Below are 13,345 nucleotides of genomic sequence, written 5' to 3'. Positions count from 1 at the left end.
TTTGGTAGATTATTCTTGAATTGAGAACAACTGTGTGAGGTAAAATGACAAGTTTAATGACGCAATATTTCTCACCACATTACAGCTTTTCACACAGTTTTCAAGATAAAAATAGCGCAATGCATAATGCATCTTGCCAACATCAAAAAGTGAAATAAGTTTTACACAACAATGTTAAATATTAACTCTCTGAAAGAACGTTAATCTTAAGCACAATATTATGAAAGTTTAATTGGAAGTTTCTTTACATTAATCCTAAGCACAATAATATGAAAGTTTAATTGGACGTTTCTGTACAAAATTGCTCCTACACATGCGTTATGATGTTGGTCAGTACTACGAAAATCGTCCGATTCTGGTTCCAAGTTCGGTACTATTTGGGATGACAATCAACTCTACGGTGGATGGTTAGTCAAGTGACAAATTTGAGTGCAAGATTATCCAAGGCTGCTCGAGTTTACAGTGGACGCAAGCTGTTAAACCAACAAAGTTTAGGCCTCTGCGCTCGGTATTTACCTTAAGCTGCGACGTGATGCTGTCTGCTAGGCCGCTCTCTCTCACTGAAATTCCTACAAAACTAATCTGGCCTTTGCTGAACTTTCCAGCAGAAACTTTCCTTATGTTTCTTGTTAGGCGAGAAAACATGTACCCAGCCCCAGTCTTATTATGTGGCGATATACACACGCATGGTTGGAGCAGCGTTCATATTATAGTGCCCTCTCAGTTCTCGCTAGAACAGTTAAGTAATTTGGTTGGTTCGTTTCTCCACAGTTGGAGCTAAACCTTGCTACAGATAATTTTAGCTGGAGTGCAGCCGCTGTGAACAGTGTCCACACCAATTTCTTCTCTGTGTCGTATGGAGCGTTAAGCGCTCCTTTCTGCACTTGATGCCAGGTCAGAGAAGAGTCTCCCAAAATTTCTCTCTTGTCCTCTTATGGCAGAACTGTCTCCCTCCACTTGGGTTCCTTTTTCACGTCACGGCTTTTTCCGACCAATTGGAGCGTTCCTCTCATTTTGTAGAAACACCTACCAATTGCAACGTCCTTTCTATCAAACTGAGTCGAAACTTCAGTAGTGTTCTCCTTCCTAGTGAGTTTCCGCCAATCGGACGTTTTGTGCCCGTTCTAGATGCCTAAAGTACATTGACCTTTCCATGTGTCGCACTCACTGGACGAAAATGTGTCCTTGCTTTTGTTCGTATCCCATTGGAATTTCGAAACACAGTTTTCTAAAGCTTCTTCTCTGCTCTTGTACCGATGCCCTCGCTACAGGCGGCCCTCCAGCTTGAATCACCTCGCCCGGGGTCGCTGTCCTCCTTTCTGCCACCACTTTAAGTGGTTGCCAGCGTAACTCTCACAGCACGGCTTCACTATGCCGTTGTGGAGCTGGCTTTTCACAAATAAAAGCGACTCGACTCGCGTTCTCTGTGCTACCTTCTGCTCAAAGACATGCATTCTATAGGAATGGTGTGTTAATTACTGTCAATTGACTGTCATCCCTTTTTGCATTACATATTGATAGGCAAATGTTCTCACAACTGTCGATTTACGTTGGGTGTCATCTTCACCTTCTCATTGCGATTTGTAAAGGTCTCATGTATGGTGCGAATCTGACCGTTTATTCTGCCACCTTCCAGGCTTAAAACAGGAATGCAGTCTTTCGCTCCTACTATTCTACCTATACATCGAAGAAACAATGATGGAAATAAAAGAGAGGTTCAAGAGTGGGAGTAAAAATCAGGATGAAAAGATACCAATGATAAGATTCGCTGATAACATTTCTGTCCTCGGCAAAAGTGAAGAAGAATTACAGGATCTGTTGAAGGGAATGAACAGTCTAATGAGTACAGAATATGGATTAAGAGTAGATTGAAGAATGGCCAAAGTAGTGAGAAGTACCAGAAATGAGAACAGCGAGAAATTTAACAGTAGAATTGGGGATCACAAAGCAGACGAAGCCAGGGAATTCTGCCTCCTAGGCAGCAAAATAACGCGTGATGGACGGAACAATGAGGACATGAAAAGCAGACTGGCATTGGAAAAAGGGTATTTCTGGCCAAGAGAACTCTACTAGCATCAAACGTAAGTATTGTAACAAGGCCAGTCCCATTCCAAAATACCGTTATCCATGTTGGCGGCCATGACGTCAGAGTCATTATGAAATGTTTTCATAACACCGTCACCATTCCAAAGCATCGTTAGTCGACAACAACAAGGTCGCACGCAGTGTATCCGGCACGTGTTGACTCTCTAGTCTTTATTACCGCCACCAGAGTAATCTGTCATCAAGTCAGCTGATGGTTTTGTGGGGTGGTGGAAATGGCTGTATCCAATTCGATCCCTTAATTGAGTCACATGTTCGACTTCTACCAATAGGATTCAACTATCCTATGACCTCATTGTAGGACATATATAGGTTAAGTTCCGGGACCTCAGTCTTGGTCACTCAGTCAGCGGGAGACTAAGAAGAACAATCATGAAGCACCAGTCGACCTCCAGTGCAGTCACTCAGAACAGGATCAAACGGAAAAGTAAGTATCATATTTCACATTATTCTATCTCGTTCATTATCCTTCATATTATATGTTTTCACTTATTCGCTAATATCTAATCATTCATCTTCTTTTTTCAACAGAGTCAAACGCAACCATGCTTAGCTCCGCAGACGCGTCCGAACCTGCATCATCATTAGATTCCTTAACCATCTCATCCGGACCTACACCAGCGACAGCCGACTCATTTGATCCAGTAGCGACCGCGTGGGATCCTGTAGCTCACGTGTTGGAGCAGGACAAGGAGTTGCTGCTCTCCGTCCCACTCAGCAACTTGTGTGATGAAGACGCTCGATCTGCTCACCACACAACGAATTCAACCACTGGTGGTGTTAAAGATCAACTAAATGGTGGTCAGTACTGGATGCCTACATATAACTCATCACAATCGAACACTCCCGTGATAGTGCAACCACCGAGTTTAGATACTGTAAATAAAAAGAATACGTCTAGTGCGGCTACGCTATTCACCACGACATATAATTTAACCTCCAGTGGTTCCAAACGTGTGAACATTGCTATAGACGTCCATCATGTCTGGGGGATCCAAGCTATAATGGAGATTGAAAATATTTCCAAAAGTGTTAAAGTCCCGATTTCCGAGTTCGACTGGGCCGGGATCTGTCATGCAGAGCGCTACATCAATCAACAGATGACCACCGAATATGATCCAACTCATCCCCCACCAGAAATTCGTCTTGCCGATGTCACACTTTCCATTACTACTGTATATGATGACTGCGCCTCATGCATTACATCAGGTGTCGACAGCGTCTATCTAAGGCATCCGTCAGTTATCGAATTATTCAACCTAGACTCCTCTATACGGTTTGCTCTCGAGAGACTGAATCGTTGGGTTCCTAGCATAGAGGCAGCATATAGTGATGTTAAAAACTCTCTGATGTTCATAACGCGCTTGAAATTCATCACTCCTAATCCTGATTTTTCCGCGCATGGTTTTATCAACTGCGAATGCCCCGATGCGTTGACCTATACCAATATCTTTTCTTTTCCGTATCGCCTTAGCTTTATCAGCTAAAATCCTATCTGCAATGTGACGACTTGGTAGATCTTTATTTGCTTCGTATGCAATGTCGTGTTCCATGCACGCTTCGTCAAGCAGATTCACTCCCTTATCACCTCGCGCCAAGCGTTTCTGAAGCTTTGTCCCAGGTCCGCAGTAGTTATACCCCGGGATGTGTAATTCCAAAGGTAGTTTGTCTAGAACACCACCGCCTCCTCTAATGTGCCCTCGATCGCGCATGTCAGGCTACTGTGGTGGTTGTGGACGATGAATGTTCATTATATAGCAAATCCCTGGCATCAATCCAACTGTTTTGTGTAGCAGGAAAACCAAGCCATTTGACTAGGGCTTTATTTCCAAGTCGTCTTATGACTCTCTCCACGAGAAAAAGATCTGGTTGTGAGCTCTTCTGCATCTCCTCAGTGTAGAAGGAGGCTGCAATTTCTTCACCTTTACTGTCTTTCAATAAATAAGTTCTAGGATTCGTTCGCTGCACATTTGAAACTGTAAATATCTCAGTTGACCAGTTCGGTAGGTATGATTTCTCAAATGCGGTCTTGTGTTTTGAGATACGCACCAAATCACCTACATTAAATTTCTGTTTGCGTGGATCCAGTATCTTAATGTGAAAGTATACCGTATCCATGAGTGTGTTATCACGAACATCAATTGGCCGCATTTTTATTGTGCTATGTTTGGTTCTATTATATTGAGCAATTATTTCTGGGAGGATATCTGTCCATTTGTATGAGCCACGAAGGTTAAACCGCATCCACATTCTGCCTTTTATTGATCTGTTCAAGCGCTCTACAATACTTGCCTTCAGGTGAGTGAATGTCGAGCAGTGATGTATTCCATACCGCTGCATCACTGTCTTGAAGTATCTATTGTAGAACTCACCACCATGATCGGTTTGGAGATTGTCCGGGCATCGATTGGTTCCTATCTGTAGCAAGCGTTCAAAAGCATCAGCGACATTTGGTCCGGTTTTTGTCTTGACTGGTACTGCCCATGCAAATTTGGAGTATGTATCAATAACAATTAAAATGTATTTGAAGCCATTATTCTCATGTGAATATTGTCGCATATCTACAAGATCAGCTTGCCACAAGTCATCCATCCCTTTAATCATGACATGCCTCGCGGGTATGTTTTGCGTGCTGGTTTGTGTAGTTCTCGAGCTACGGTCTCCATACTTATTCGATGATACCTCTCTCTCGAAGCTCAGAGATTATGGAGATAACTTCATTCGAATGAGCTGTATTACCTGCAGCAGCTGACGCCATGAGCAGACGTAGTCGATCTATTAGTTCGTTGGGGTCGTCATCATATATATACTGAGGGACTCGATTGTTCACTGTCTTAAGACCAATGACAATACCATCTCCGCTGCTGGCACCGTTGTTGTTGTTTTGGTCTTCAAGTACTGGTTTTATAATGGTTTTATACTTCCTGTTGGTTAGGCTTTTGGTGATCTTGTGTACACCAGTCATGTGTAGTATTTGACGGTACGTGTCCTTATCACTAACTGAATAATTTATAGGTTTTTTAGTTGGTCTTAGGAAAATAAGATTCATTAAGCCTGGTGTTCGGTCAAACTGTCTATGAGCTATTTGTATTTTGTCTTCTGTTACAGTTATGGGATGCGTGCCCAACATGTATGGTCTTCCCGGGCTAACGCCGAATGTTCTATCTATCTGGCCTGGTGAGTGACTAATAATGAATTCATCAATGGCTTGACTGTCGTTTTGGGTCGTTTTTGTTTTTGGTGAGAGCTGTCGGAGAGACTCAGTAACGGGCTTAAAGGTCTCTCTTAGTGTTTGCTGACGATCAATATACCCTAACCTAAGCAACCGTAATTTCTCTCGGACTGCTTTACGGGCTTGAATGACTTTCTGTTTGGTCGTCGACATCTCAACGTATACTAATCAGACGTCTCTGCGACATGAGGCTTTATATATGCATTCATTTTCTTCAGCTTCTTAGTATGATCACGATCGCCATTATAGACGACAATCAGGTCTACATCTATTTTTCTCTGAATATGATCGACCTTTTCAGTTAAGTCGGTTACTTTCTTACTGACTTGATTAAGTAGCTCATTTAACTCATTCACCATTCTCAGAAGGGTTTGGTAATAGGTCTCTAGTTCCCTGCGCATACTTGCAACTTTAAGAGCCATAGCTTGAATTTTCGCATCCATGTACAAGCGAATGTTCTGTCTGTGTACACCAATCATCTCAGGTTGAGAGGTGGACATACGCGCGAATTTGTCCATGGTATGACGTAGACTGATGTGCTAACGTCTATTACCTTGTTATATATGCAAAAATTCTTGAAAGTTTCGTCTGTATCTACCATCATACAGTTTTCTTGTTTTATCAATAACGAGAAACCCATACTGTGAATGGTTCCAACAGTCTGCACATATCTTTAAGAAATCATTGAACGACATATCCGTCCCCACATGTGCTTGGTAAATGTGTCTTAAATTAAGATTGTCTTGCTTGAAGGCTGTAATGAGATTTGCGTTATCCCTAACAAGTTGTTTGGGGATTCTGAAATATGTTTGACTTAGATAAAATACGTCAGCACCCATATGGCGACCGAAAGAGAAATATTTGCGAATTTGGTCTTGGTTTTCTACTGCAACATCGTCAAATATGAATACTGTGTTTGGTTTTGTTTCTTCAGGTGGGGGGATATCAGAGCTTTCACTGAATGTTGTTTATGTAACGCCATCTACACCTCGAAATATCTCATGCACCATGCAATAGCTGATACTTGGGTTGAAAGAGTGTTTTTGAGAATAGACAGACATGTTCAAATCGGACACCTTGCACATGAGTTAGCAGAGTCATGAGGACATTAGTCTTGCCGCAGTTGGATGGGCCTACAATAATTGCTCTTATATTATCGGGAAGGAGAATTCCGTTTTTCTTGTTCTTCTTCTTCTTCTTCTGCTCTTCACTTGAATCTTCACATGACCAGTCACCGACAACAAAGTCCTTGTGGTGAGGGTGCTTCACCCAGCCAGCCATGATAGTAAATGAGCCATGTACAAATAAGTACTTGACATATATAGAAAATATAACTGAGAGGATAATAATAATATTTGTGTGTAGCCAGTATAGTTCGATCAATTAACCGATTGAGCTATACTGCCTACACGAGGAACACATGTATGAAGAGTAAGATGGTCATAATTTGAGTAGAATTAAAAAATTATTGGATCAATTTGATTATAATAGGAGTGGTGGTCTGAAATAAAAGAGAAACAGGAGATAAGATTAAATATAAATTATTTATTTAAAAATCATACATCGGATGTGCTATTTCTGAGGTGTTATCATAATCTGCACGTTTCTTCTTAGAACCTGTACAATATATACCAAATAATTCTCTTTGGTTGGCAATAAATTCTGCACGTATCTCACGCAATCCGATAGGTGACTCTGAGTACTCTGGTTTTTGACACACGCATTTCAATTGGATGTCTGTAGTTTTAATGGCCATATGCGAACGAAGATGCTGCTCAAAATCGTCAATATGTATATTATTAACACGTAGAGAGTTTTTAACATCACTATATGCTGCCTCTATGCTAGGAACCCAACGATTCAGTCTCTCGAGAGCAAACCGTATAGAGGAGTCTAGGTTGAATAATTTGATAACTGACGGATGCCTTAGATAGACGCTGTCGACACCTGATTTAATGCATAAGGCGCAGTCATCATATACAGTAGTAATGGAAAGTGTGACATCGGCAAGACGAATTTCTGGTGGGGGATGAGTTGGATCATATTCGGTGGTCATTTGTTGATTGATGTAGCGCTCTGCATGACAGATCCCGGCCCAGTCGAACTCGGAAATCGGGACTTTAACACTTTTGGAAATATTTTCAATCTCCATTATAGCTTGGATCCCCCAGACATGATGGAAGTCTATAGCAATGTTCACACGTTTGGAACCACTGGAGGTTAAATTATATGTCGTGGTGAATAGCGTAGCCGCACTAGACGTATTCTTTTTATTTACAGTATCTAAACTCGGTGGTTGCACTATCACGGGAGTGTTCGATTGTGATGAGTTATATGTAGGCATCCAGTACTGACCACCATTTAGTTGATCTTTAACACCACCAGTGGTTGAATTCGTTGTGTGGTGAGCAGATCGAGCGTCTTCATCACACAAGTTGCTGAGTGGGACGGAGAGCAGCAACTCCTTGTCCTGCTCCAACACGTGAGCTACAGGATCCCACGTGGTCGCTACTGGATCAAATGAGTCGGCTGTCGCTGGTGTAGGTCCGGATGAGATGGTTAAGGAATCTAATGATGATGCAGGTTCGGACGCGTCTGCGGAGCTAAGCATGGTTGCGTTTGACTCTGTTGAAAAAAGAAGATGAATGATTAGATATTAGCGAATAAGTGAAAACATATAATAAGAAGGATAATGAACGAGATAGAATAATGTGAAATATGATACTTACTTTTCCGTTTGATCCTGTTCTGAGTGACTGCACTGGAGGTCGACTGGTGCTTCATGATTGTTCTTCTTAGTCTCCCGCTGACTGAGTGACCAAGACTGAGGTCCCGGAACTTAACCTATATATGTCCTACAATGAGGTCATAGGATAGTTGAATCCTATTGGTAGAAGTCGAACATGTGACTCAATTAAGGGATCGAATTGGATACAGCCATTTCCACCACCCCACAAAACCATCAACTGACTTGATGACAGATTACTCTGGGGGCGGTAATAAAGACTAGAGAGTCAACACGTGCCGGATACACTGCGTGCGACCTTGTTGTTGTCGACTGACGATGCTTTGGAATGGTGACGGTGTTATGAAAACATTTCATAATGACTCTGACTTCATGGCCGCCATCATGGATAACGGTATTTTGGAATGGGACTGGCCTTGTTACAATACTAACGTAGGCCTTAATTTGTGGAAGCTGTTCCGGAGAATGTACGTTTGGAGCACAGCATTGTATGGTAGTGAGACAGTTATTATTTAGGATCAAATAACGTTGCAAGGTCACAAACACTGCTAAATAACTCTGAAGACATATCCCTCTATGCCCTGAACAAACAAAAACTCTTGGTGAATTAGTTGTTTTCCTGGTATATGCTTTGAATATGCTGTTCCTCTCCCTTCGATGGAGCATTTATATAATTATACTAACATACACAAACTTTCAAATTTTGTAGAGAGAATCGCAACAATCATGGTATGAAATAATTGCCGCTCGTATATTTTATGACGATATAAGAGAAGTTTCCTAGAAGGTAAGAACATTAAACATTGAAGATTATAAACTGTGACATGTCTTTTATTCGAGTGCTAACGTAGTGCTCCTGTGAAAACTTCACGCATGTTTAGCAGCTGTACACTGACCAGTCAGAACATTATGAACGGTACCCACCGCGACATTCGATGCCGCCTGGTGACGTTTCAGGCACGCGATGCGGTAACAAAAGTATGTAAGCGTAGCAGACACGGACGGGGGATCACCCTAGCGAAGATACGGACTGAAAATGGGGCAATCTGTTGACTTTGACAAAGAGCAGATTATTACTACGCAGAGCCTGTGAGCGAGTGTATCGAAATCGGCGAAACTTCTCTAATGGTCACGTCATACTGTCGTGAGCATCGATGAAAAGAGGTAGAAGGACAGTAAATCTACCACTAGGCGCCAAATGCTTGGATGTCCTCAACCCTTCACAGAACATGGGGTTCGGAGGCTTTTCTGCTCTGTAAAGTAGGATCTCTGCCGAAAAAGCACAATGCTGGTGCACGCACAAGTGTTTCGGAGCACACCGTTCATCGTACATTGTTCAACATAGATCTTCGCAGCAGACGAGTCCGACGTTTTCACGTGTTGACCCAACGACATCGTCAATTACGATTGCAGCGGGCACGGGACCATCGGGATTCGACCGTCGATCAGTGGAAACATGTCGTCTCTTCTGGTGAATCACATTTTTGCTGAAGTAGCTCAATAGTCGTCTCCACAAACACCGTCATCGAGGTGAGTGGTGCCTCAAAACGTGCCACGCGCCACGGAGCAGTATTATGCTATGGGAGACATTCTCCTGTGCTTGTGTGTGACCTGCGGTAGTAATCGAAGACACGCTGACAGCTGCGAACCACATGCACCCCTTCATGCTTGATGTCTTCTCCGACAGCGATGTCATCTCTCAGTGGTATAACTGTCCGTGTCTCCGAGCCAAAATTGTGCTGCAGTGATTTGAGGAGCATTATAGTGAACTCATGTTGATGTCTCGGCGACCAAATTCGCCTGATGTAAATCCTATGGAACTCATATGGGTCGCTATCGGGTGCCATCACCGCAAATCAGCGGCCCGTTGATTAAGCGAATTACGTGGGCTGCGCTTAGACACTTAATGCCACACACCTCCACAAACCTGTCAACAAACTTTCGAATGCCTGATAGGCATAATCAGTGATGTATTTCTTTCCAAAGATGGACAAATAAGCTAGTAAGCAGGTGGTCATAATGTTTTGGCTCATCAGTGTATTTCGCTACTGCATATTTTCTTACTGTGATGACTTTTTTTTTCCTTTCGTACACGGAACGTTTTCCACAAAATGCAGTGATTTTTATACAACAGGCGTACCTGTACGTTCTTGGCCCACCGTACATCAAACCGATGCAGGACAGGAGAGTAGTTGCCGGAACGACTGTCACCTTCAACTGCTACGTCACGGGGTACCCTATCAGCAGCATTTACTGGGAGAAAGATGGTGAGTTGCGTCACATATTCTTTCTGTATATGTTCAAATTCTAGAATGTAATTATTCTCCTCTATGTATCTGGCCAAATTAGTAAAGCCACAAACCACATAAAATTAGAAAATCTTAGCTATTTTGCGCACATAGCACTGTAAGAAGAAAATGTAATACGGACAACGGATTTCACTCTATACACCTGTCTTGTTAAGGAATGTTGGCTGTAGGCTAATCGGACACCTACTACCGTCACAACAAAGACTTTAAAGGACGCGTAGTACAAGTACCGTATCTTCAAGTGTGTATTCTTGAAATGAAATAATTCAATGAAATCGTGTAATACAATCAGGATTGACAAAGGTGTGGTTGATGATTTATAAAAAACTATGAGCACTGCATTTAAATAATAAATAACAGCATAGCTACAGGAATGCATTCACCCCCCCCCCCCCACACACACACATCTACACTAACTTATTGTTACGTAAACAAAAAAACTACAAATTTTAAAAATAACGTACTATGGAAAAACTGAGCAGCTCGTACAATACTGAGAAAATGATTGTGATGACTTGTCAGTACGTAATGCTATCAAACTTCTTTTGCAAAGCCAAAATGTAATCTTTTAAAATGAATTTTGGAGCCAGATAGCATAAATGAATTTGAACAATATTGTGCAGTGCAACAGTTAATTCTGTTTATCACTGTTTCACAACATTTATAATTTTGTCATCATGCTTAAAATCTAGGCGTCCGCAAGGAGGAGCAAAAGGAGGCTCTTGTCTGGGACATAACAAATGTTTGTGTCAAAATATATAAAATTTCGTTCTTGCAGAATTATACGTCTCAAAAATGACCACCGCATTTATATGAAATATGGCAATTTCTGAGCTTTTCCAGCTCCCCCCGAAAAAGTTTCTGCCGATGTTCATGGGTAAAGTAGTCATCAAAACTATAGAATCATCAGAATCATTCACAACAGTTTGTTTTAAAAATTCAAGAAATATCGAAAGCTACACTTTGCAATGTTTGTATTTCTTACCTGGGTTGCTGGATGTACGCATTGTCGATGTCGTCCTTTTAGTAGCGGACTGGCATTTTCCTCTGTCTCGCAGTGCCTCCAGTTTCATTTTGTGACTAATACTCCGTGACATCAAAAGACAACCTCCATCCTCTGAACATCTGCCAGTTTACACACAGCCATGCACAAGCAGTTGCCTCTAGCTGTTCGTCTCCTTGCTCAGCAAAAAAGAAAAAAAGTCTTTGATGTATATAGTACATATGTTAACGAAATGTAATGCATGACATAGCAAATGTGCTTCATAATGGTTCACTGCCGAAATTAGCTAATTGCACGACTTTAATAAAGCACAATACAGCCTACAACGGACAATGTATTGTTTTGTTAAACACTTAGAGGCTGTGGATCCTCACGGAAGCAAAACAAAAAACTCCAGAATGAGATTTTCACTCTGCAGTGGAGTGTACGCTGATATGAAACTTCCTGACAGATTAAAACTGTCGGAAGTAAAGCTGTGAGGATGGGTGGTGAGTCGTTCTTGGGTAGCTCAGCTGGTGCCGCTCCCGCCGGTGGTTCGAGTCCTCCCTCACGCATGGCTGTGTGTGTTGTTCTTAGCATAAGTTAGTTTAAGTAGTGTGTAATGCTGGCACGCTAACTCAGCATGTTCGGTAAGAGGGTTAGCCGCCTTCTGTAATAAAAAACTGAGTTAATGGATCAACGACGATCAACTTGAACAAGCGTCATGGGACGTCCGCCCCGAACGAACAATCACGAACAAAAAATGAGATAAAAAAGTTGGTAGAGCACTTGTCTGCGAAAGGCTAAGGTCCCGAGTCCGAGTCTCGGTCCGGCACACAGTTTTAATCTGCTAGGAAGTTTCAAAACGAAAAACTGTTCAGTTTTGACAGTTGTTTTCAACTCTACTGATTTTCCTCTATGTTCCTACGCACAGTTGTGAAATTGAGTTACTTTTCCAGAAACCTCCAGCCAATTTATGGTTCATTATTTATCGATTTACCTTCAAACGTTTTTCAATCGAAAAATATTCGACCAGATGCATCGTTTCCGAGAAAAAATACTTGTGCAGTACGTGTCAACCACATTTCGTATCACATTCTCATACAGTTAAAAAGCCAACACGTGCTGAGAGGTCTCTGCTGGCCTTTGGTGGACCTGAGAATTAAATCGAAAGAATTAGTATCATTTGTGAACTAGGGCCTAGACGTTGATTTTCGTACACGAAAAATGGAATTGCATCGTAATTGAGAAGTATTGGTTTGCGGAATATGCTTCTATCGTGAAGTTTCCACATACACAAGATTTGATAATTTGCAATCCCTCGACCCTGACAGAGAAATGTGACGTATAAATCTTTCAGAATGACGCCAAGATACTGGGATCCAATATAGTTCACGAAGTTTCTACGCCCACCTCGTACAAAATTCGTCTATTAGGCATCAAATAGAAGAATTGCATTTAGAGATGGAAATGTCTGCCATCTAGGATTTTGGCAGATTTAGAAAATACTGTAATTGATTATATCCAAGAATTTAATGCGGGAAAAGCTCATTATGCTGTTCTCAAGTGTCACCAAATTAATAACAGCCAACATAAACTGCTATAGTTAGAAACTAAGTGTAGCTTCTCTTAGAATAAGTACAAGGACTTTTGCAAGTAATCTCACCAAGAAATATCTAATTGGAACATCTTTGCCTCCGAGCTAGACGATAATACCTGTAATGTAGAGAATTCTGCAGAATCTAATTAGAGGTCTGCAAGAACACCTAACCTAACCTAACCTAACCTAACCTAACCTAACCTAACCTAACCTTTACAAATAAAAATAGAATTAGAGATCGATAACAACAAAAATAAAATTATCTCTAGATCTTAAATCTTCATAGATGGTGCTGCTTAAACATGCCGGACAGAAAAGATGTAGGACTTTACGCAGGGATATGGTACCTACCTATGTTTACGTTCCAAAAACA

The 13,345-nt window shown here is 41.6% G+C and overlaps 1 protein-coding gene across 1 annotated transcript in view; it reads left to right on the top strand.

The window, feature by feature from the left end:
- Positions 1-13,345, top strand: part of LOC126456377 (Down syndrome cell adhesion molecule-like protein 1) — a 220,511-nt gene that overhangs the window by 191,165 nt on the left and 16,001 nt on the right. The window contains exon 6 of the mRNA XM_050092130.1: positions 10,216-10,348. Coding sequence (XP_049948087.1) covers positions 10,216-10,348 — 133 coding nt within the window. The remainder of the gene's footprint in view (positions 1-10,215; positions 10,349-13,345) is intronic.

The sequence above is a fragment of the Schistocerca serialis genome, chromosome 2, assembly GCF_023864345.2.
Source record: "Schistocerca serialis cubense isolate TAMUIC-IGC-003099 chromosome 2, iqSchSeri2.2, whole genome shotgun sequence".
Lineage (NCBI taxonomy): Eukaryota > Metazoa > Arthropoda > Insecta > Orthoptera > Acrididae > Schistocerca > Schistocerca serialis.
The sequence above is the reverse complement of the archived record's forward strand: the minus strand, read 5'-3'. Positions and strand labels throughout refer to the sequence as shown.